The sequence below is a fragment of the Eupeodes corollae genome, chromosome 1 (genome assembly GCF_945859685.1).
Source record: "Eupeodes corollae chromosome 1, idEupCoro1.1, whole genome shotgun sequence".
Taxonomy (NCBI): Eukaryota; Metazoa; Arthropoda; class Insecta; order Diptera; family Syrphidae; genus Eupeodes; species Eupeodes corollae.
The window spans coordinates 22,215,066-22,242,053 of record NC_079147.1 but is presented as its reverse complement, the minus strand read 5'-3'; the positions used below and the strand labels follow the sequence as shown (position 1 = coordinate 22,242,053).

Genomic DNA, 26,988 nt, shown 5'->3' with positions numbered 1-26,988 from the left:
ATCCAGTTTGTTGCTGCGTCCTCTCCTCGTACAACGTTCATTTCAATGCTATGCTAAAAGTTAATTGAACAATTTCTTTTAATTAAATTTCTGACAGAATCATTTCCATTTGGCGCTGTATGTGAACTCGTTGTCTGGTGCATATATTGGAATTCCAAATGAAATTTCATATTCAATTGCAAAAGGATGTGTCGTTCTAGTCTGTACTCTCGTTAGAAACGCTCAAATGTACAGTGTACAGTACACGTTGTAATAAATTGTTCATTTTGTGTCGGTGTTGCAGTGTGCGGTGGCGTCTGCGGTATAGACGGGCAGCGCAGCGGCATCTATACTTATGCTCAAAACATGGTGGTAACATTCATTTTTAAAGAGAAATTTGATTTGTAGCTCTTGTCTATCTAGTTAATGAGTTAAAATCTTTCATAAGTCAAAACCTCCGATTCTAATGGTTTTCTACCTATGTTTTTCTCTTTTATTTGTATTTTCTTACCTTTTATCTCGAGGAGAACGAGGAACAGTACGAAGAACCGTGCCAGATTAATGGCTACTTTAGACATGGATAATCAATGTTGCTATTTTTCTATCAATAAAATAACAGCAAATATCTAAACAAAAATTGATCTAAAGGAAAGAAGAAACTTGCACGATGAGATTTGGGCCCCTATTTGATAGAAGGGAGTTTGAATGGTCTTAATTTATTACATTTTCAACCAGTTTAATAAAAAAGAATTTTTTGATTGGCAGGTTTTAACTTTTGATCTTTCCGACAGGTTCTTAAACTATACTGCTAAAAGTCCATAAATGTAAATGCTTTGAAATGAGCTCCTAGTGGTAAGGATTGGTACTACACAGTTCGTTTCACAGTTTACTATGTGAATTAATAACTATAATTTGAGGAACGAAAACTTAAATGGAAATGGCCACCTTAAAGCTCGGTGGTACCAGAATGGAATAATGCAGACATTTATATCTAATACTTAGGAACAGTCATAGTGAAAAGTCTACGAGATTTTTGTAGACACATGAACGTATGTATGTAGTTTGTTTACAACAGGTATTGGGTTCAAATAGCCTCTTGATTAGATTATCGATTTAATTGCATTAAAACCACAAAGCAAAATCCTGCTCTACGCTTGGATCTATTTTCATGATCCAAAAATTAGTTTTTCTATTTCACGCCAGGTGACATTTTGAATCGTAAGTTTGGTATCACTTACAACTATTTCAATGCAGTGTTTCCACATTAACATTTTCATTTATCTGGAAATGAAATAGTTTTAGTTAAAAAACGAGAATCTTGATTTGTTGCATACAATTTATGTGTAATCGATATAATGATGTTCAAATGGTAGACATGTGCATTCAAGAGGATACAAGCGTCCACAGGTTTTTTCTTAAAACCCACCTCTGTCCATCAACTCCTACTCTCACCTCCCTGCAGTGAACATCGGGTGCCTAGTAAATCAACTGGAGATTGGGTTCTAAACCCAGTGGAAAGTTTTTGAGGGCAGCAAACAAGAGAGGGGGGAGAGGTGCTTCCACTAAGGCACCTCTCCTTATCCAGACGATAGCGAACGAATTCTCGAGATGGAATCAACGGTGGCGTCTACAATCCCACCTTAAAGGGCTTCTACGACATTTTAGAAGCACAGGCCTATAAGGAGCGGTTTATCCGGCTCCCCATCCTTGGAGTTATACTAAGGATCTGGAACTCCAGGTTGAAGGTTGTGCCGTCGGGGTGACGTAAAAAATACTTTTACTTGCGAAGCACCAACAAGCCTCGGATACGGACGGATTCACTGTTGACAACCCAAGCAAACGAACTTCGGATCTGTACGTGGAATGTTAAGTCCCTTAACAGACCACGTGCAGCCGAAAAATTAGCGGAAGCCCTAAACTGCTGCAAGGCATATATTACCGCCAGTCAAAAAGTGCGATGGGATATATACTACGGCGACTGCTACCGAGAACAAAGACAGCGTCTATTTGGGTGTGGATTTGTTGTTGGAACTAGACTCAGGCAACAAGTCTTGAGTTTCAACAGTGTGAGCGAGCGCATCACGACAATCCGCATCAAGGCTGAATTCGTCGAAATAAGCCTAATATGTGCGCACACATCTCAATTTGCACCAGGGGACATGGAAATCTCCTAATCAATCAACCGTCAAACAGATTGACCACATTGCGATAGACACATGACACTTCTCCAGTATACAGCATATCCGAACATTCCGAGGGGCTAACATTGACTCGGACCACTACCTCATTGTAGCCAAGGTACGGCTACGGATATCCCGATCCAAGCTAAAACAGGGAAGTACTGTGAAAGTTTCGACGTTGGCGCCAATAATCGCAAGAGACTGCGTTTTCCGATAGAGTCTCTAATAACCTCTTAAGGAGTCCTATGGTGCCTGCATTACTTGCTTACTTAAGGTGAGGCTACAGTCCTGTGTGAACTAGGGCCTCATCCAACAAAGTTCTCCATCTAGCTCGGTCCCTAGCTAGATGGCTCCAGTTTCGCGCTACAAGTTGGGTGAGGTCACCTTCCAATTGTGCGCGCCACCTGATCCGCGGTCTTCCTCTACTGCGCTGTCCTCTGGGTGCGGATTCAAAGACTTTCCGGGCCGGAGCATTGATTTCCATGCGCTCTACGTGACCCAGCCATCTTAGTCGTTGGACTTTTACCCTTCTGGCTCAGTCTACTTCGCTGTACAGCCCGTACAGCTCGTACAGCTCGTCGTTCTATCACACGAAGAACTTTTCTCTCGAAGCGACCCAAGGTGCTTTCATCCGCTTTTGTCATGGTCCATGCTTCTGCACCGTATAGCAGAACGGGGATGATAAGGGTCTTATATAGAAACACTTTGGTCCCTCGAGAGAGGACTTTAACACTCAATTGCTTTCTTAGTCCAAGGAAACAGCGGTTAGCAAGAGTTATTCTGCGTTTGATCTCAGCGCTGGTGTTGTTTTCTGCGTTTACAGCGGAGTCTAGGTAGACCAAGTGCTTGACTACCTCAAAGTTACGTCTGTCGATTGTGACGTTTGACAAAGACGTCGGTGTTGTATGTCCTTTCTAAACGACAGCATGTACTTTGTTTTGTCCTCATTAACCGTTAAACCCATTTTTGCCGCCTCTGCCTCAATACTCACAAAAGCCTAATTGACATCACGCTGAGTTCTTCCGATTATGTCAATGTCATCAGCATATATGCTCGTAATTTGACAGACTTTTGAAAGATAGTGCCTCTGTGTTGGCGTGTGAGCTCTGCACTATTCTTTCAAGCACGATGTTAAAAAAATCGCATGACAGCGCATCACCTTGTCTGAAACCTTTTTTGACATCGAAACGTTCTGTTAAGTTGTTTCCAACCTTTATGGAGCAGCGTGAATTCTTCATATTCATCCTGCATAGGCGGACGAGTTTGGCAGCGATGCAAAAACTAGACATGGCTCTAATTACGGCAGAAAATATTTTATAGGCGATGTTAAGTAGACTGATTCTTCTATAGTAGGTGCAGTTAAAAGGGTCTCCTTTTATCAGGATCGGGCAAACAATACTGAGGTTCCATTCATCGGGCATGCTTTCTTCCGACCATATCTTACAGATAAGTTGGTGCATGCTCCTAACCAACTTTTCTCCAGATGTTTTAAAGAGCTCGGCATTCAAGCCATCCGCTCCAGCGGCTTTATTAGACTTCAGCTTAGATATGGCAATCTTTACTTCGTCTAAGTCAGGAGGACGGGATTGTTGGCTTTCGTCGTCTATGTTGAATAGATTAACATCCTGCCTGACAGCGGAATTCGGTTCGTCGTCGCTGGTATACAGTCTGCAGAAGTGCTCCTTCCATATCCTCAGTATTGACTTCGGTTCCACTATGATATTTCCACTTTCGTCTTTGCAGCCTTCGGTTCTAGATTTATGTACCTGTGAATTTCGTTTCACCTGTTGATAAAACTTTCGAACTTTATTCCTGCTGTTAAACCTCTCAACATCTTCGACCGCACGCTTCTCATGCCATCTCTTTTTCCATCTGATAAATCGGTTTTCCTCTCGCCTCTTCTGCTCGTAGACCTCATGAGCAGCTCTCGTCCTTTTATGCAGCGCCGCTTTGCGTGCCTGTTGTTGGCTGCATTTGCCTGCCGACATTTCTCATCAAACCAGGGGTTCCTTGTTGGTAGCTGTTTGAAACCCAGCACATCAGAGGCGGCTTCTCTGATTGCATCTTGGCAATGTTGCCACTGGTTTTTGATACATCGTGTTGGCGACAGAGAACTCCGAGAGAGGTTACTTGTAAGTCGGTCAGAAAAGGATTTGGCGATCTCTGGCGATTGTAGCTGTTGTACCTTCTCCCAGCACCTCCCTGTTTACCTTGGGTCTGGAAACCGAAGTGCTACCTTGGCTACAACAAGGTAGTGGTCCGTCCGAGTCGATGTTAGCTCCCCGGAAAGTTCGTACATCCATGATGCTGGAAGCGTGTCTGGCGTCGATCGCAATATGGTCAATCTGGTTGACGGTAGATTGATCTGGAAAAGTCCAAGTTCATTTGTGGATGTTGAGGTGTGGAAAACGTGTACTGGCTATCATGACATTTCGCCCCACAGCAAAATCTATGAGCCTGAATCCGTTGTCGAAAGTGTTGTCATGCAGGCTGTTCTTCCCGATTATTTCACCAAAGATTTCTTGCCGTCCTAGTTTGGCATTAAAATCGCCCAGGACTATTGTAATATCGTAGGTAGGACACTGCTCATATGTTTTGTCTAGGAGCTCAAAGAACATATCTTTGGTGTTGTAGTCTTTCTCTTTTGTGGGATCGTGCGCGCATATCCAGCTAATTTTGCCGAATTTAGCCTTGATGCGTATGGTCATGAGGCGCTCATTGATGCACCTATAGCACAATACTTCTTGCCTAAGTCTGGCTCAAATGACGAAGCCGCATCCAAATAAGCGCTGTTGGTTTTCGTGGTAGCAGTCACCATAGTAAATATCGCAGTTTTTCACCCTCTTTTTGCCCGGCCCATCCCATCGTATTTCTTGGATGGCGGTGATGTCTGCTTAAAAGCGGTCTAGGGCCTCCGCTAATTCTTCGGCTGTATTCCACGTGCACACCGATGAAATAAATTACTAAAGCAAATAAAGACGATTTGCCTAACTTTTGCAACTGGGTCAAAAGAACTCCAAAAGCTGACCGCTTTATGTTTGACTTAGCAGAAAGTGTAGGGCAACGGCGAGGTAGATCAGAATATTTTGAAGTTGTAGAGATACATAAGACTTCCCTCATCGAAATGTTCGCAGATAAACTTACGGTAGTACCCGCCGCGTGAAGGTAAGTGCGTAAAACTGTCATCCCAGATGTCCTGAGTTCAACCCCTTCTTACATTTTTTTCTCCGGGTGCTGCCTCTTGCGAGGAATTGACAAATTCTCCTAAGGCGCGCGAATTCAGCATAAAAACTGTAGGCCCCCTCCATCTCTGGAATGACTCATGCTCAGGAACGGTTGAAGGTTGTAAGTCACAAGTCTAAAGTTCTCTATTGTTACTGTTGCGACACCTAGCATGTCAACAATTTTCCCGCAAATTATTACTTTCCAAAAATGAAGTGGAGACTTTTTTGGATGCCTGTTTGGAAACCTGAACTCTTATGTCAAACGTCACAGTCATGGAGACATAATTTGTACTAGGAAACACTTTGAGAAGAATAATTTTTTCCAATCTAAATCAAATTATTTGGATGCTTATTTCAATGCTTTTAAACTTAATATTAATTGTTTGATACAAGTGCAGTTGTGTTGCAATGCACTCAAATAAAATATGTTTTTATACACTGATGAATAACACAATCTTAAAAGTAACATAAGTGTACTTTAATTCTTAGCCTCGGTATTTAAATTGAAACAAATTTTTCTCAACTTTCAAAAGATCAAAGCTCAAGTGGCCTAAAACGGTCTGTAAGGGTTAAAGTTAATTGGTTTCCTAAATCACACGCTTTAAGTTTACATACGAGTATTTATAAACAAAAGAACGAAAAAGAAACATATTTAAAGTATTTGGGTCACATTATAATGAAGAAGAAGAAAAAAAAGAGTGAGTGCATAGTAAATAATTTCTTCTTAAAGAGTTTATTAATTTCGAAACTACAACCAGCGCCAGCAGCGTTGGCAGCCAGCGTAACAAAAATTCAAAAGTCCCATCACCCAGAAGTCTACATAAAGATTCTTTTTTGTTCCTTTTTTTGCTTTCCTAAGCAAAGCTGGTGTAAGCAAAATCCCATTAAAAATGTTGAAAGATAGATTTTTAAACTATACGTCGCCCATATAGAAGATGTTAAACATCAACCTGCAGCCCACACACTCAAACTGAACTGAACTGGCTTTATATGCAATTCATATTTTTTGCCATCTTGAATTCATCTAATGGTGCCGGCCGTGGCATGGCGATGGCGTTGCATCGCTTGAGGGTCGTCGCGTCAGGCGATAGGAAGAATTTTGTACTGCGACTATATTCAATTTCTTTTGTTGCTCATAGAAACTTTAAGAAGTGACGACCTACTCTTGGTTTCTACATTTAGATATTATTTCACTTTTGATCAAAAAACAAACTAAACATCAAAAATGCGGAATCTAAATTGTTCTTTTCTCAACTGATGAAAATGATGAACTCAAATGTATAAAAATATTTCATGACATAATTTCTTGATTTTCGGGCAATATCCACAGATGTTGTTTTCTCATCAACGTACTTGTCGTTTATTGTAAATATTTTGAATACCAACAGAGGCCAAACGACACGCTTTGAGAAATTATCACACGAAAACGACACGAAACAAGCGATGAACGCCACCTTAGCTAATTTTCGTGTTGAATCGTATTGGACGAGAAAAAAGATTATTTACATTTAAGTAAACCATGAAAAGAAAAATGCAACAAAAAATTTGACAAATCTTTTACAAATTATAAACGACGACAAAACGTCACTCATGTCAAAGTTTCGACGTGTCGTCTTCGTCGTCGTGGGTGTAAAATAATCGGATTGGAATTTTTCAATGGAATTTCATTGTGAGAAGATTTGCAAGTGGAATGTGGAAATGAACTTTGAAAAGGTTAGTTTTATATTGAAAATGAAAAAGAGTGGCAAATAAACTTGTTTAGTTTAGCTACAAAAAAATACATATATGTATATTAAGGCATGTTTCTATATTCAAAGGTAAAAAATAATCTTGTTAGTTGCAGAGATATTTATATACCTACTTGCAAAGATTATAAGCTTAACGGGCAAGGAATGCAGAAAGATTTGCAAAAGAATAGTCTGCATAAAGCTCAATTTACGTTGAAGTAAGAGAACACACTTTAAGAAGTATTGAATAAAAGCCAACGAAATATACAATGTCTTTCGTTAAATTTCGAACTTTAATTTTCGTTTAAAAATATTTCGCTTTGTATTGAATATGACATTTATCAAAAGTCAACCATGGTCTCTCACGATGTTTACAAATCGTGAACACAGCATTTATCTAAACCTAAAAGAGAAAGTGCTATCGTGAAAGACAAAGACAACTTAGGTAACATTCTGCCCAACACACATTTTTGACAGATATTAAAAATTGCCTAACTGTCAACGATACCAGTCAAACTTTACAAAATTGTTTTTCAGTTTTGCAATATGGTAAGGGAGCATTCCATGCTCTTAGATTTCATAAGGATTGCTATCATCCCAAATTTGACAGTTTTGTTTGTTATGGCTAAACCACAATCACTCTTTCGGTTATCTTATGAAGCAATCTGAAACATTTCTTTCCAGCTTTGAGCTAACTATAGATCGTAAATATCGTAAGCTCGAGCTCAACGCCCGAATAAATACATATATTTTTTATTTTGTTGCGCTTTGACAGCTGAAGACCACTGTCATTATAAATTTTGTTTTCAAAACATAAAACAAAGAATTGAGAGCAAGCAACTAAATTCATTCGAAAAATAGTAAATAATTTAACAACTTTGTTGTTTGACAATAGTTTATTTCTATCTCTCAATTTTCAGAATAAAAATCGTTCAAACGGCTGTTTAAAGTACCATATCGTTTTACAAGTTATAAGGTCGACCTTGTGACATACGAGCTCGTACGACGCGTGTTTGTGACTTGCCCATTAAGGTGCCATATAAAAGCCCATTCAAAAACGGTTGGTTAGAGTTGATTGTTTACCATTAGAAATTCGCACTCATGGGTCAGTTTAACAGTTGAACACTACATTTGTGCATGGTGTTGTTGCAAAATCATACTGAATGAATATTATGACAGTTAGTTTGACAGTTGTAGTTTCCATAATAGTCGCGTATTATTATCAAAATGATGCAATTCAGATCAGACAAAGAAAAAAAAGGTCGTCATCATATTTAAATTATATTATTTGACATTCAGAGCAAAATTTTCCTTCGGTTATTTTGTTCAACGATGATTGTTGTGCCCCTATTTTTAAGGGGACTTACTTACTTAAGGTGGTGCTACAGTCCAGGGCGGACATGGGCCTTAACCAACATGCGTTTTCAGCCAGCTAGCTGTCTCCAGTTTCGCACGCCAAGTTGGTTGAGGTCTTCACCCACCTGCGTGCACCACCTGAGTCGCGGTCTTCCTCTACTGCGCCGTCCCTCGAGATTGGATTCGAAAACATTCCGGGCTGCAGGGTTGATGTCCATTAGCTCTACATGACCTAGCCATCTAAGCCGTTAGACTTTAATTCTGCTAACTAGGTCAGTGTCGCTGTACAGCCCGTACAGTTCATCGTTATATCTTCTCCTCCGTTCTCTATCTATGCGTACGGGACCCAAGAATTTTTCTCTCGAAGCATCCTAAGACACTCTCATCTTTGTTTGATAGGGTCCAGGTCTTAGCGTGCATCGCCTTGTCTAAAACTTTTTTTTACATCAAATGCATCTGTGAGATCTTTTCCTATACCTTGATAGAGCGGCGCGGCGCGGCGTGCATTCTCCATCGTCATTCTGCACAAACGGATAAGTTTGACAGGGATGGCAAAACAAGACATTGCTCTGTAGAGCTCTTTCCTATGGATGCTGTCATACGCGGCTTTAAAATAGATAACTAAATGGTGTGTATCGATTTTAAGTTCCTGGGTTTTTTTTCCAAGATCTGCCGCAGTGTGAATATATGGTCGAAAGTGGACTTTTCTGGTCTGAAGCCACACTGATAAGGACCAATCCGGTTGTTGACGAACGGCTTCAGTCGTTCACATAATTTGGCAGAAAGGATCTTATATGCAATGTTAAGGAGACTGATGCCTCTCCAGTTGGCGCAGTTCAGAGGGTCTCCTTTCTTATGTATCGGGCACACTATGCTGAGATTCCACTTATCGGGCATGAGTTGGTGCATGCTCCCTATCAAGTCATCGCCTGCTGCTTTGAATAGTTCGGCAGCGATTCCGTCAGCTCCAGCAGCTTTGTTTGACTTAAGTTTAGATATAGCTATCTTAACTTCGTCAAGGTTGGGTAGGCGGAATTGTTGATCTCCGTTCCATAGGTTGAGTTTCTATCTCTATCTATTTGGAGAAGTGGTCTTCCCATATTCTCAACATAGATTGCGGTTCCACTACGATGTTCCGCTGATCGTCCTTACAGGCTTCGGGTTGTGGCTTAGGTAAAATTTACGAACCTCATTCCTCTTGTGACATCCTCTATCTCCTCGATCGCGTGCTCTTTTTTTTTTTAAATTTAAGAAGCCGGTATTCCTCTCTCCTCTTCTGCTCGTAGAGCTCGCGAGCAGCTCTGGTCCTCCTGTGCAGCGCCGTTTTGTATGCCTGTGCGCTTGCCAGCATTCGTAAAGGTAGTCGGTTCAACTATTAATGGTGGACTTACATTAGCTGCGTTTTATTATCGCCAATAACCTATACAGGCTATCGAGTGAAACTAAAACGACATAGAACCACGACATCACCTTTTCTACATCTTTCTCTTTTTTCCTTATGTTTGATTATTTATCAAACATTTCTTGCCTCTTTTATTTCAATACAGTTCACACAACCTTACCACATGAAACGCAAATTTGCCATCTACCTGTCAGAAAGGAAACTATTTGTTTAGGTTTCTGAAATTGACCAAGAGAGATAGCAATATCACAAATTGTTTATGTAGTAAAAGTTAAAATAAAATCCATTTAAATTATTTTCGATACTAAAAAGCACCTATTGTTACATGACATAAGTTACACCAAAAATGCAGAGGCCTTCATAGATGAAAGAAAGTGACAGAATGCAGATGCACTATTTCACACATGATGTCATTTGGCATATGCAGCTATCCCTCTCTTCTCACGTTCCTACATAATGGCAGATGTATATAAATGTAAATCCGCATTTGGCTATGACAACCCTGTACTTTTTCTTTGCTTCTGTCAGATTGATTTATGACATGAATAAGATCAAAAAATGTATTTATAAATGTGTTCATTTGTGAACTACACCATTATGACATTTTTGCTTTATCGAAATGTTTGGACATTGACAGTTGGATCATTGGTTTTAGGGTGCTTTAACATTTATAAGGCATGTAAATAGTACAAAGAATCCAGATCATAAATTCTTACTCTATTAGATATTTTCTAAAAGTTTATCTAATAGAGAATCAAAAACGACCACGCAATTGTTAACTGGCCAATTTTTTAAAAGTTATCCAACCCTACAACAATAATTATGTACGAGTCTATGTAATTAAACATGTATCATCTTTTTTTTCTTGATAAATTGCCTCTTAAGAAATTTTATGACTTAGCGACTGGGCTTGTGGCCAGCACCAAAAGCCTATATTATTTTAGTAGGCCGAAGAATAAGAAACATTATTCAATTTATTATTGAATTGAACCCATTGTCGCCAAAGACTATTCAAACTGAAGTCATCAACCGTAAATGTTCATTGTATAATAATTTATACAAGAAAAAATTAAATTCGTCGACTGCATCATTCGTTTTTAATAATATTCAATTCATTACTCATAATAATAATAACGAATCCAACTGAAGACGTGACGCAAAGGAAAACAACGAACGCGACCGAAGCGACGCGGCATGATGCCTAGTTTCTTAAGCAGCTAAAGCTGTAATGATGAAATAATAATTCTTTGACAGTTTTTCATAATTTATGCATTCGCGCATATTTTTGTCTTCATGTACACAGATAAACTTTTACTCCCAGAAACTTAAAATTGCTAATAAATTAACACACAAAAAAAGCTGAAAATATTATTGAAATTGTTTCGCTTGTTTAATTAGAGAGTGCGATTGTAAATTAATAGTTGGTAATCATTTGAGAGACACCAAAATTATCAAGAAATCCGCTAACAATCTTTTGACGTTTTTTTCTTCAAGTTAAAATGTATTTGACAGGACGCTTTGCTGGCTGGCTTTCTTCCGTCACTGACAAGTGTGACAAACAAACCCAAGCTGTTTAAATATTTATATTCGCTACTGTTTCGTTTGATAATTTTATTTAGTTTTGTTCATTACAAAAATCTACATAAAATATATGATTTCTTTCTGTATTTCATTGCTAAAATTTATATTTCTTCTAATTCGCTAAAAATTAATACATAGGGAAAAACTTTTGTTTTGTTGGCTTACATCCAAATATGTATTTTGTTTTTTGTAAATTTGTTATTGGAAGTGAAGATGCTTTTCAACATTTTATATGCAGAAATACATTTTTTTCTCTAATTTACACGTTTAATGCAATTTTAATATTTTTTAGTACATGTTATTAGGTATTTTTAATGTTTACATCTAGATTTTTTAGATTTAAGTAATTAATCAATTTAGATCTAGAGAAATTTTATAAGGAAATAATAAAAACAAACAAACCTTTACGTTCGCATACACTTTTTCGGAGTCTACACGTGCTACATTTGTCGTTGTTTTTTGTTCAAATGACAGTTCAAAATCTCTTCTTGATTCTAAGTTCTTAAGCACTATTCACATGTGCAGTACCAACAACCAACGAATAAACAAATATTCGTTGATTTTGACATTTCATTGGTCGCGCTGATGTGAAAACGGCTTTACTCGACACTATTTTCACTAGACATAATAAATGTCAAGTTTGACGTTTTTGTATGTCATTGTTTGAGTTTTTTTAGGTTTCTTCTTATCAGGATCCAGAACTATTATTTATTTTTCATGGAATGAGCGTCGAAAAGGCTTCTAGTTGCGATATAGACAATAAATTATTACAATTACAAACTTTTAAAAGTTGATTTTTTAGTCAGTAGGTTAGGTTAACTTGGCTGCGGATTTTGAATCCACACACTTAGGCCAAAAGAAAAGGCCTATTGTGATACCACATGAATCTAGAGAATTACTTCTTACTAGTCGAACCATTTTAAGCTTTTTATAAAGCGAAGAAGATATTTGATATCCTTTTTAGCTAGTTCACTGGGATTATGAAAAGTGTAGACTCTCAGATGAAGTTTGCGTCTTAGTGAAAGAGCAGGGCAACTGCAGAGAAGGTGAGCGATTGTTTCCTCTTCTTCTTCATCCATAGAGTTCCTGCAGAAGGCTACACAAAGTCGTATGGCGAGTCTGTCTATAAGACAGTGCCCCGTAAGTATTAGAGAGCTAATATGTAGTATGCTTTGAGATAACAAGTCTTTAGAGCGCTTTAGGTCCAGTGAAGGCCATATGAGTTTTATGGCAGGCTGACTGTCAGAGAAGATGCGGATATCAGAAGTTGATATCACGTTTTCTCTTAGCCAGGAGAGAACGTCTTTGATCGCTAAAATTTCCGCTTGGAAAACGCTACTATGATTAGGGAGGCGGAATGAGATGCTTATATTAAGCTTTTCTGAGTACACACCACTACCAACTCCCTCATTTGTCTTGGATCCATCTGTAAAAAAATGAATACTTTTATTATCCAGGAGTTTTTTGTGTTCCCATTTATCTCTGGATGGAAGGAATACCTGGTAAGTAGATCAGCTGGTAGATTTGATCTGGACCTAAGGATTTATTAGGTTTGAAACTATTCAGAGTCATTGTCAATTTTTCTTTCGTAACCAGACCTTAAGGAAAAGTTAAGTTAATACCCGATCCAGGACGGTTTGTTGTATTAACGGATTTGGAAGTGGGTGTCTACTAGCAAGTTTAGCGTTTCATCGCAAGAGTTAGTTCATGTACCATCTCAGTTTTTAAGACAACTAGGCATGGTTGGATTTGTCGAGAGAATCTTCCTTATCCTTGATGCCTCCGAGGATTCTTCTATTGAGCTACAGAAGGATCTCCATGAGGATCTTTTGGCTGTTCTCAATTCTAATTTATACTTTTTGAGGGATTCTTTATAGGAGTCCCAATCCATCCCTAGTCTTTTTTGGCTCGATTGAAAAGCTTTCTAAGGACTTCTACAACCTTTAGTCAGTAACAGCTAGCTTTTTCGCAACAGCAATAAAAAGATCGAATAATTTGACTCAAGAACTAAAGCCTATTGATCTTTTCAAGTGTCATGAACTGTCAGAATAACGGTAAGAAACGGAAACATTTGATGATAATTTTTCGAAGAAAATCATCTTTAGTGATGAGGCCCGTTTGGATTCGTCAATAAGCAGAATTTCTGAATTTGGGCGAATGATAATCAATGAGTGATTGTCGAAAAACCAATGCACCCGCAAAGAGTGACTGTTTGGTGTGGTTTATGGGCTGGCGGCATCATGCATCGGCCGTATTTTTTCAAAAATGTATCTGGTGAGATGATAACGAACATTTTAAGGCCCGATGTGCAGTTTCAGCAGGACGATGCCAATTGCTACACAGCAAACAAAACAATGTCTTTTTTGCGCGATAAATTTAAAGGCCGTGTTACATCACGTGGCGTGGTGGCGATGTTCATCGCCCATCATTTTATTTAAAATAAAAGCCGGCATTTAAAATTTGACTATACTCTTTGTATTAGCTTCATAGGCTTTTCAAACCAAGTCTAAAACCCGGTTTTCTCGAAATTATCGGTTTTTGCCGAAAACCTACATCGAAAACTCAAGTTTTCCTATATACATTTTTGGCAAACCTCAAGTTTTCGTAAACCACAAGTTTTATATTAAACATCTTGAAAACTAGTAGCAATTAAAAGTTAAACTAAATAAACAAATCTTCTGAAACATTCAGCGCTCAAATTAGCAAATTAGTGTAAACAAAACAGCTGATGGCTGCTGTCAAAACAAAGTTTCAAATGCTTTTTGTTAAGCGAGGAACCGAAATTCAATATGGCTGCTGGCCAGACGACCCCTAGGACGAGGAAGACTTGCTCATTGTTCAGTGGGCTATCGCCCCTTGATAGACAGCGATGCCAACATCAAGAAGATCCGCAGTGCTTTGGACAAGCCAGGCGAGTCCTTAGAGGAAGAAGCCAAAGAGATAGTCATTGCAGCCCATCATAACAGCTTCAGTGATCGCTCTGGATGTGTGTGATTTTGGTACGAATTTGGAACTAGGAATTGACCAGCCATAAGGACCTACAAGAAATCGTTCAGAATCTTCTCAACCTTGCCTATAAGTTGCTCGGATGGAACAAAGAGGATAGCTACAGCCAAGCGAGCTTGTAGTTCTTGTCGTAAGCCCATTCCACTCGTCCCCATAACTTCAGTTAAAACTCTTCTTCGAGAAGAGCTAGTGTTACGTTAAAATCAATTTGAATTGATTAGAATTTATTTTCACCAATAATTTAAGAAAAACAAAACATTTTATTCACAAATTTTTTCATCAATACAAAATTTGAGAGCCGGTTTTCAAAAAATATAAATGTCAAATGAAAATATGAACGATTTTCGGGTTTTCGAAAACTTTTTACCGAAAACCTGGTTTTGGGTTTGGTGTGATAAGGTGTGTCCATGTTTATGATAATGTAAGGCTCGTTTAGTTCTTATGTATGTAAAAAGTTACTTTAAGGTGTTTGACAGCTAAGAATGTCAAACTTTGTTGAAATTTGTCTTTGGTAAGGTTTGTTTAAAATTATACAAATTCTTTTTAACTGAACGATTTACTTTGAAAAAATATATAACTGTTCGGAAAGGTAATAGAACACTTCACCCGAAGAATTGACATTAAATGGCTTCGTAACGAAGCTAATGCATTATCGGTGTTTATTTCTTTTAAAATGAGGAAGGGTCTGAAGTTACTGATTTGTTGCTTTCTCAAAACTAATGAGTATAACATCGCTGCTATTGGGTTCAACAAGATGACGCAACTTGTCATGCAGTGCACTTAACCATCAAATGCAAAATAAATTTGGTGACAGCTTTATACCCAGAAGTGTTTTCTTAACTGTTCCTCCCGTTTCTATGCCTTTCGATTACTTTATTGTATTGCTTTTAAAAAACATTATTGACACTTACAACACCTTGATCATATATGTTTTTACAATTTTAACCCATTTGATTTGCATATCAAACAAGTTGTGATTTTCAATACAAGCGATAACACCAATTTTCTATTGATATTCACAGTCCATTTTGACAGCTGAATTACATACGAGCCTGAATAAAAACAAACAGTTCTAATTTTCTGAGTTGAGTTTAAAAAAACCTGAACATCTGAATTGACTGTAAACATGCTTAAGAAATAATATTCATATAAAAAATTATTCTTTTGTTCTAAGAAGTTCAAGGTTACTGTAAAAGTAATAACTCAACTCATAAAAAAAGGAAAGCAAAAATATTATAATTTTAATACCATTTCGATTCATTTATGCAGTCCAGTCAAAACTGTCACTAAATTGTCTTTCTTTGTTATTTATTTTCGCATAATTTTAAAGACATTAAACCTTTTAATAAGCATTTCAGTCAAAATCTTTGTTTAAATATTACCAACAGAAAAAGAAGTTCATATGAAAATTTTACAACTTTTGCATAAATAACGATAGTTTTTTTAATTTTGTTGTTTTTCCAGGTAGGTACCATTTAACCTCTGAATTGACCCAAGTTTTTTTAAAGTGTTTTTTTTATTAAACATAAACATTAAAAAAAAAACTTTATCATCCCATAAATAATAATTTTAATTTTTAACTATCATCTCAGCTTTAAAGCGGTTAAATATTGTTGAACTCAGGTAGAGGAGAAATATTTTTGAATTTATATAATTGATGTCGCCGATTGGCGGCGCGTCGCTCGCCGCTGTCAGTTGCCAACGTGTGTGGTTGTTATTTCTGTGGTGTGATGTTTGAGGTGTGCCTTGTCTTTCGGTGTTTTTTTATATTGATGATCATCAGTTCAGTGCTCAGCAAAAAGCTTTGTTTTTAACGTTTTTGTTTAGTTATTTGTGTTTTTTCAAAACAAAACAAAAATATTTTAATAGTGCTGGCTGCCGTAGAGGTTAATTTTACTTCAGTTATGTTGTACATTATATACACATATCTCACGCCCTCTGTATTTAACATGGCAAACCTCTTTTGTGAAGATCACCGATTAAGTTGGGAGGTCGTTGTGAATCTTACTGGTTTATTTCGTTTCGTATAGGAACATTATTTATTTTTAATTTTTTTCAGATAATATTTTAAAAGATTTATCGTGAGCCTAAATTGTCCCAACTCGAAACATATTTTGACAAGGGAATCATCTTACATTTTTTTGTTTGTTTTGCGGGAGGTAGAAGTTTCTGTGAATACTAATTAAAATCTTGACGTAAAATTCAAATAATTTTCACTAATAAAATAATCTTATGGTTTACCCTACTCTGGGATTTTTTTTTGATAAATTCTACAAAATGGTCGGACTTTTATGACAAATTCCCAGTTCTAAGAGTTTGACAGGTGTCATTTGTCATAGTTAAATTGACAAATAAATGATGACAGTTTTATGGGTGTTGAATTACACTTATTATTGACATTCATTCGTCTTTCTTTTTATTTATACATTTGATAGTTTTGCAAGATTTTTAAACTTTTCATAAGGAAAACAATTAACAACTGTTCAGTGAAATTGTCACTTTTATGGTTGAATGGAATGCAATTTGGCTTAAATACTGAAACCTTTTTATTTAACAATACAACAATTCGTAACTGATTCTGTTAAATATGCGGTTCTTTACTATTGTTTATTGGTCGAACTTTTGACAGTTTAAGAATAAGGCGGTGTTCACATTGAAATCCTTAAGGTACTTTTTAAAAGAGAGCGATCAACGAACAAACGAATATGCGGCCATTTTGACATTAAGAGCCTTGGACATGAGAGCGAACAATGAATGAACGAATGGACGAACAAACGTGATTTTATACATTTCAAAAAGTCAATTTCAAACAAAAACACATTTTAATTATAAGAAACCAATTAACACTTATGTTAGGATAATAAAGTTTGCAATTTTGTAAAACAATTTGGTAGTAACAAATTGCACTGTGTTTGCTACAAACTGTCAAACTCTATTCGCGATCCACATACCATCCACACTGCAACGAATAAATTGTTCGCGCTCAACTTAACCTCAAAATTATACCACTCTTGTTTTGTTTGTTGAATAGAAATAAAGCTCATGTGAAAGGAAAGTCAAAATATGCGAACGTCCACAGTTCGCAGTTCGTAGCTCGTGTGCAAGATGCTTTACTGTCACATGACTTATCTTTATCCGTTATTACAGATCCACAACAGAGACAAGAATGAAATTTGTAGGTTAACATGTGCGAACATTTTATTGTAGAAGTGTGGATTGAATTTAGAACGCGAAGTGAGTGATAATTAGATTGCAATTTCCGACGAACAATTTTGTTTGCTTTAATTTCTCTTAAGCACTATTCACATTAGCACGACCAACTAGAACGAATGAACGAATATTCGTCGATTTTGACATTTCTTTCACATAAGAGTTTTAATTCGTCGCAAATGAAGTTTGACTTTGACAATTATTTTTTTTTTTTTTGGTTATCATTATTGTGTTTTGTGCATCATAAATCAAATAGAAACTATATTGCTATCGTTTTGTTAAGAATTTGAGTGGAAATATGTCTTCAAACGTATATAAACTCACATTTTGTAATTCATTCGTCGTTCGTTGGTCGCACTCATGTGAATACTGCTTTAATTTTGTCAATAAAAAAAGATAATTTTAATAATTTTATTGTCTTAAAAACAACAAGACAAATTTCTACCTTTTTATTTACAATTTGTACAGAATTTATGTTTATAAATTGTTTAAAATCATATTTATTCATTTATTCGTCAAGTCGCTGGTCGCTCTCATGTGAATAGTTCTTTAAGGTGATACATTTTGACATTTAATCATTGTTTCTCACACCCAATTGTTAAAAACAAAATATAAACTAAAGACCCAACTATAATGGCTAAAACACATACACGCTTCAGCTTCGGCTTCGTCTGCGTTACGTTAGGCCTGCTTCGAGGTTGCTTTGAATGACATTTCTATTATTTCATCCCTCCAAAGAGCAAATATTTTGTCTGTTGACATATTTTTACAGCTGATGAGCTGTCAGACAAAGCAAATGTTCAGATAATTGAACTTGAGCTTCCGTTTGGAGTCACATTACGTTACATTACGTTCTTTTCCTTACGATTGTCAAACGAAACGTGAGGTCGAAGCTCCATTGTGATAGCATGCATTGAATTCCTATGGCTGTACTACTGTACTGTAAACGTCAGGCGAAGCCGAAGCTGAAGCTTGTTTGTGTTTCAGCCATAAAAGGCATAAGCAAACATAAGCTAATGTCAAAAACCCAACGAAAATTCACTTAAGTTTGTGAAATTACTGTGGATAGACATAATGCAATTTTGCTCACGTATCTACAGTCAGATTTTACTTAGTCGGTGAGCGACTGGGATCGCTCTTGCTTAAGTTTGCCTAAGTTAACGAAACTGAGGAAAATTTAACGAAACGGAGCTAGACGCCATAATGTTCACTCGTATTGAGATTCTTTGTATTTGCACGTTTACTTACGCGCGCATATGCTAACTTATGCCTTTTATAGTTGGGCCTTTAAGGCCTTCACTTCTTTATCTTTTTTAACTATTACGTGTTAACTAGATAGGTACAATTATAAGATAACAAAATGAGACTTTTTTCAAAGTCCAAACTTTCTAATGGAAATTCATAGATTAATTTAAAAAAATCGCTATTTTGCTCTAAAATCAAAACAAAAATAAGAAAATTTATAATGTTACAAAAATAAACTTTATTTGTTTATAACCAAATTCTTACCCCTTTATACCTCCTTCGCACGTATGTAGAAATTCACATTATATTTCTTTTGGTTTCTATCAAAATTTATATTTTGACAGAACTTTGCTTTAGAATAATTTTATGATTTCTTGGGAAAAATAATAATAATTATTATTTTAAACAAACAAAATCAAAAAAACACACCACACCAAACAATGACAGGTTATAAGTTTGGTGAGTTTTTTTTTGTTTTCAAATAAACACTTCATATTATTTTTGACGGATGTAAAAAAAGCTAATTTCCTTATTTCACACATTTTTAAAAATGTGCGCCGCAACCAATGTTCAACATGTAAATTGTTAGAAAGCTGATTTTGAAAATAAAAAATTATTTAATTTCATTCGAAACACCTAATTTTCCCCCATGTGGCATTAATGACATACGTTTATTTGTTAATTCGCTAAATTGATGGTGTTCGTCCGCCAGTCCTGTCCGGTTCTAGAGTTCGTGTAGCATCTATTTATAGAAGCATCATTTGTTTTTATTTTTCGTTTTCTTTTTTTTTTTGTTAATGATAAATTACCACTGATGGTATTTATTGAATATTTTTGTGTTTGATGTTCTAATGGATTTCTTGTTGCTTTTTGTTGTTTTTGAATACAACAACAACGTATCCACTAACAAACAAGTTAGGTTTGTTTGATTTGTATAATTTTAAACTTAACTACCTGTTTCATGTTGGTGACTTCCTCCTGTCTGTGTGTTTTTTTTTCATTTTGTTTTCTTATTGTTGACGTCTTCGGTGTCAGTTTTTTTTTTTTGAAAATCGAAATTGAGTGTCGTCATTCTCATTATCATCTTATCGTATTACACGCTTATTAATTTTGGACTTTGTGTTTTTTTGTTTGGTATACATTAAACTGCGGTGGAGTTAACTTTGACAGTAGTTTCATTGAGATAAATAAGACGTTTTCATTGGAATAAATGTTTTTTAAATGTTTACATAGATGATTAAGAACATATTAGCACATTAATAAAAGTTTGTTTTGACTGATATTTAGACAGCAGCAAATATATAGTGTATTCTTTTTCTAACTGATGTCATATATGGTTTAACTCGTATGTTGAAAAATTGTTGACATTTCATTGTCAGATAGAAGTTTTAAATCTGGTTAATATTTAATAGCTGTCATTTGTTTTTGACAGGTTGAGTATCGATCAATACAAAATAAACGATTTAGTTCACAGAAGAGCCTAACCTGTCACACAAACAATTGGATTTCTTTTTTACGTCTGAACGTTCAGATTTTCAAATGTGTGTTTATTTTTCGATCTGAATACGTTTTGAGCATATTCAGACCGCCCTTAGATTAGAATAAAGGAACTCAGAGTTTGATGCTAAAGACAAGCATTTGACAGGTGAAATTGACAGGAAAAAACTAATGTTTAGGTGTGTTTCAAAAATATTAATAAGCCTCAGAACACGCTTTGTTCAGAGAATTTTCAGAGCATGTTCGATATGCTCGGACTCTGTTCAGAATTGCAAAGAATAAAAACCTCTAAAATGAAATGATAACTTGACAGATGAGTTGAAATTAAACAGCTTAGATCATTTTTGATAAATGACAACCAAAATTATTGAATTTGATTTATGCTTGGTATAGATGAGATCGTCAAATTGATGGCTTAAAAGTTATCACAACAAAAAGGTGATATTAATTTTCCAACAAATATGTTGTTTCTAAAAAGAGTTACCAGACGCTTACACAAATGACTGGAACATTTTCTCAGTAGCCGTTTTAACGTTAAGAAAACTCTTGTTACCGACAAAGCTCACTTGACATTCGAAAAGAAAGAAGAATAGTATAAATGTCACTCAAACACGGCAACTATTTAGATATTTGATGTTTTATTTCTTATAGCTGGATTGCGAGCAAAAAGTCAACTATAAAATACCCTGACTATCTTTAAAAACTTCAATTTTAAACCATATATTTATTCACCTCACTAGTGTCAAAATATAACTATGGTAGAAAATTTTAACGTTATCCACACATTTGATTCAACTAATTGATCTGTTCTTACATCTAAATTGCAAAAAGTGATCAAAGTACAAACTAGTTTGATATGCAATTGAGACGTTAATCAAACAGATTTTGTGCAATTAGGATAATTGACACTTGACTATAAAAATGACTACATCAACATATGACGATTATCGATGGGCAATCGAATTGACGTCTCCGAATAATGACACTTCAAAAAAGTCAAATTTAGTTCCCCTGTTCGTTCGTTAAGGCACCTCTCCTTATATAGACGGCAGCGGAGGAATTCCCGAGATGTAATCAACGGTATCGTCTCCAGTTCCAGTAAGGCTGAACTACTTTTGAACACCTTATAGGGCTTCTACGACTTATTAGGAGCGTAGGCCTATAAGGAGCGGTTTTATCCGGCTCCCCGTTCTTGGAGTTATGCTAGGGATCTGGCCCTCCAGGTTAGGAGTTATGCTATCGGGGTGACTTCCTGGCCACGTAAAAACATCATAGTTGCGAAGTACCAAAGAGCCTCGAATACGGACGGATTTACTGCTGACAAACTACGCCAACGAATTAAGGACAACGAGCTTCGGATTTGCACGTGGAATGTTAGGTCCCTTAACAGACCAAGTGCGGCCGAAGAGTTAGCGGAGGCACTAGACTGCTATAAAGCATACATCACAGCCATCCAGGAAATACGATGGGATGGGCCGGGAAAAAAGAGGATGACTGCTACCGCGAAAACCAACAGCGCTTATTTGGATGCGGTTTTGAGCCAGACTTAGGCAAGAAATCTTGAGCTATAGATGCATCAACGAGTACCTCATGACCATCCGCATCAAGGCTAAATTCGGCAACATAAACCTGATATGCGCGCACGCCCCCAAAGAAGAGAAAGACGACAACACCACAGATATGTTCTTCGAGCTCTTAGAGACAACATATGAGCAGTGTCCTAGCTACAATATTAAAACTGCCCTGGGCGATTTTAATGCCAAGCTAGGAAGGGAAGACATCTTTGGTGGAATAATGGGAAAAATAGCCTGCACGACAACAGTTCCGACAACGGATTCAGGTTTATAGATTTTGCTGCGGTGCGAAACGTCATTGTAGCCAGTACGCGTTTTCCACACCTCAACATCCACAAAGGAACATGGAGTTCTCCAGATCAATCTACCGTCAACCAGATTGACCATATTGCGATTGACTACAGACACGCTTCCAGCATCATGGATGTCCGATCTTTCCAAGGAGCTAACATCGACTCGGACCACTACCTCGTTGTAGCCAAGGTAGCACTTCGGGTTTCCAGACCCAAGGCAAAACAGGGAGGTGCTGGGAGAAGGTACAGCGTCGAACGGCTACATTGCCAGAGATCGCCAAATCCTTTTCCGACGGAGTTACAACTACAAGTAACCTCTCTCGAACTTGTCTGCCACCAACACAATGTATCAAAAACCAGATGCAACATTGGCAAGATGCAATCAGAGAAGCCGCCTCTGATGTGCTGGGTTTCAAACAGCCACCAATAAGGAACCCCTGGTTTGATAAGGAATGTCGGCAGGCAAATGCAACCAAACAACAGGCACGCAAAGCGGCGCTGCATAAAAGAACGGGAGCTGCTCATGAGGTCTACGAGCAGAAGAGGCGAGAGGAACACCGACTTCTCAGAAGGAAAAAGAGAAGGCATGAGAAGCGTGCGGTAGAAGATGTTGAGAGGTTTAACAGCAGGAATGAAGTTCGAAAGTTTTATTAACAGGCGAAACGAAATTCACAAGTACATAAATCTAGAACCGAAGGCTGGAAAGACGAAAGTGGAATCGCAGTTAATGCTGAGGATATGGAAGGACGACTTCTGCAGACTATATAACGGCGACGACGAACCGAATTCCGCTGTCGGGCAGGATGATCCATTCAACATAGACGACGAAAGCTAACAATCCCGTCCTCCCGACTAAGACAAAGTAAAGATTGCCATATCTAGCTGAAGTCTAATAAAGCCGCTGGAGCAGATGGCTTCAATGGCAAGCTCTTTAAAGCAGATGGAGATAACTTGGTTAGGAGCATGCACCAACTTATCTATAAGATATGGAAGAAAGCATGCCCGATGAATGGAACCTCAGTATTGTTTGACCGATCTTGAAAAAAGGAGACCCTCTAAACTGCATCAACTATAGGGGAATCAGTCTACTTAATAGAGTAGACAGGTCCTTATCAGTGTGGTTTTAGACCAGGAAAGTCCACAGTTGATCAAATATTCACATTACGGCAGATCTTGGAAAAAACCCAAGAACACCAAATTGACTCCCACCATCTTTTCATCGATTGCAAGGCCGCATATGACAGCATCTACATGAACGAGCTGCATAGAGCCATGTCTAGTTTTGGCATCTCTGCCAAGCTCGTCCGTTTCTGCAGGATGACCATGGAGAATTCACGCTGCTCCATAAAGGTTGGAAACAACTTAACAGAACCTTTTGATGTAAAAAAAGGTTTTAGACAAGGTGATGCGCTGTCATGCGATTTTTTTAACATCATCGTGCTGATGAGACGCCAAAAATGGGTTAAACAGTTAATGAGGGCAAAACAAAGTACATGCTATCGTCAAGAAAGGACATACAACACCGACGTCTTGGTCAAAACGTCACCATCGACAGACGTAACTTTGAGATGGTCATGGCTGAAACACAAACACGCTTCAGCTTCGGCTTCGCCTGACGTTTACGAGTTCAGCCATAGGAATTCAATGCATGCTATCACAATGGAGCTTCGACCTCACGTTTCGTTTGACAATCGTAAGGAAAAGAACGTAATGTAACGTAATGTGACTCCAAACGGAGGCTCTAGTGCAATTATCTGAACATTTGCTTTGTCTGACAGCTCATCAGCTGTAAGAAAATGTCAACAAACAAAATATTTGCTCTTTGGAGGGATGAAATAATAGAAATGTCATTCAAAGCAACCTCGAAGCAGGACTAACGTAACGCAGACGAAGCCGAGCTGAAGGACTTCATCTACCTAGTCTCCGCTGCAAACGCAGAAAACAACACCAGGCAGCGCTGGGATCAAACGAAGAATTATTCTTGCTAGCCGCTTTTCTTTGGGCTAAGAAAGCAATTGAGTGGCAAACCCTCTCTCGAAGGACCAAAGTGTCGCTATATAAGACCCTTATCATCCCGGTCCTTCTATACGGGTCAGAAGCATGAACTATAACAAAAGCGGATGAAAGCACCTTGGGTCGGCTGGAGAGAAAACTTCTTCGTGTGATCTATGGTCCCGTTTGTATCGAAGGTGAGTAGAGGAGAAGATGTAGCGACGTAGACTTAGCCAGAAGGGTAAAAGTCCAACGACTAAGAGTCCGTAGAGCGCATGGAAATCAATGCTCCGGCCCGGAAAGTCTTCGAATCCACACCCACAGGACAGCGCAGTAGAGGAAGACCGCGGATCAGGTGGCGCGCACAAGTGGAAAGTGAACTCACCCAACTTGGAGCGCGAAACTGGAGACTTCTAGCTAGGAAAAAGTTTGTTGGGTGAGGCCTTATAGTTCACACAGAATTATAGCGCCACCTTAAGTTAGTATAAGTAAGTTCATTATTTAATGTTCTAAAGGGCCTTGCACATAAGAGAGAGCAACGATTAAAGGAATGGACGAACAAACGTGATTTTTTTCAAATAACAACACAATTAAATTATAAGAAACCAATTGACACTATTGTTAGGATAATAAAATTTGCATTTTGTTCTTTAAAACAGGGACATTTTGTCAAAACAGTTTGGTAGTAACGAATTGCAGTGTGGTTGCTACGAACTGTCAAACTTTATTCGCGTTCCACATACCATCCACACTGCAACGAATAAATTGTTAGCGCGAAACTTAACTTCACAACTATACTACTCTTGGTTTTGTTTTTGGGTGAAAGATCATGGTTGAGGAAAGTATTGACAAAACGGTAATTCAATTCGTCGCTGTCTGCGATGTGAAAGAAAAGTCAAAATATTCGAACATCCACACTCCACAGTTGACAGTTTGTAGCTCATGTGCAAGATGCTTAAGTTAATTTACACGTGGACTTCTTTATCTCCGGTAATCAGGGCTTTATTGCGTCATGCGTATTTTCTTGGTTCAAAATTTATACTTTTACTTTTAAATGTGAACATTTTGCACGAATTTATCACAATTTTATTTGGTTGTTTATTTATTCAAGTTCTCAAACACACAACACCAAAAACTTAAAATAGTGTTTCGTTTGTGTATCTTATCTTTCAAACAAATAAATAATGCAGTGAAGAAAAACAAATACAAGATATCATAAATACGAGTTGATATTTTTAGATATTTTCGCAGTTAGAATGGTTGGTCATTCAATAAAACTTACCTCAATACTTGAAATATTTATTAGTTCCGAAACATTCGTCGGATATCTTATTTTCAAGATAAATGTAAAAACAATGTTTTTGCTTACTTTTAAGCTTGTTTTTTTATTAAACTAGAAAGTAGGGTAGTTTATTTTTCGAATTCAGCATTGCTATGTAAATAGCTTGTTAACAAGCCCAATAATTAGTTAATTACTTGTAAGCCTTGAATTAACCAAGAGTCAATGTCCTACTGGGAACTTCATAGCTTGATAGCCCGCATTTCTCAAAGCCTTTAGGGTATGTTAATACCTCCTAATACAACAACGAAAATTCTATTTAAATAAACAAAACAAAATATTTCCATCTGATAAAGCAACTATAGGAATTTTCATCTGTCGGCATCTGCGATAAATAGTAGGTAAAGATAGATATGTAGATACTCCTAATGTAGGCATTGTTTAGATTGTTTTCATTGTTTACAGAAATGCCTCGGTTGAGCTACTATATTTACACTTCAATCACTTACTTACTTATAGAAAGAAGAAGATCTGTATTGTCTGCGAGGTCTTCTATAGCACTTGCTTGTTTTATTTATAGAGTTTGTTCTTTTTGTTTTTTGTTTTTTAATTCATGATATCTATGAATTTGTTCTTAAAATATAAAGTACAATTTTTCAAGACATTGAATTTATTTTTAGATAATAGATATTGTGTTATGATGAGTCAGATATAGTGATGCATATCAACTTACATGATTTAAACGTACGGCAATTTTTGCGTGCTCCTCTTGATAGGACTTGCGGGCTTTTCGTTTATCCTGTGAAAGATGAGCTAATTTTTCGCATATTACTTCTAATAATTCAGCATTTATGCGAAATTGCTTTGCTTGTTGATCTAATTCGTCCATGTAGGAGCGCCAGGATTTCGTTATGAGGCTGCCTGCAAAATAAAGAAGGTAAAATGGAATTAATATTGTTGTAAGGTCTTTAAAAAAATGGGAGTAACTTAGTTAAACCGCTTATAAAGATTGGGATTTTAAGGCAGAACCTACCTCTTCCTTAAAGTTTTACTTGAAATTCTTCCCTATAAAGACTTGAGACTTAACGTTGGGAGCAAAGTGCTTCAAACTGAGATACTTTCCATAGCAAAGAGAACGTTAATCTTAAGAATTTACGAACAATTGTTTGCCACACTATTAAAAACACAAGCCAAGCCTCGTTTTCCATTCTTAAGTCTTACTTTTAAAAAAAAAGTAGATTTCTTTTATTTTGCACTTTTCATCAATTATCATAACCGCAATTTTCTTTTATACAAAAGACTCAAATACAAAATAATTAGTTTAAAAAAAAATCCTATATTTCTGAACACTGCCGCATCATGATGACAATATCTTTATTTTTGGAGGATTTGACATTCGTAATTTGATCAATAGTTAAGGGTGTGTTTACAATAAACGTTCAT

General features: G+C 37.0%; 1 protein-coding gene across 4 annotated transcripts in view; it reads right to left on the bottom strand.

The window, feature by feature from the left end:
* LOC129953500 (tyrosine-protein kinase Fer) overlaps window positions 1-26,988 on the bottom strand; it is a 159,078-nt gene that overhangs the window by 109,006 nt on the left and 23,084 nt on the right. For all 4 annotated transcript variants that reach the window (XM_056066743.1, XM_056066752.1, XM_056066747.1 and 1 more), the window contains exon 2: window positions 26,279-26,466. In XM_056066743.1, coding sequence (XP_055922718.1) covers window positions 26,279-26,466 — 188 coding nt within the window. The remainder of the gene's footprint in view (window positions 1-26,278; window positions 26,467-26,988) is intronic.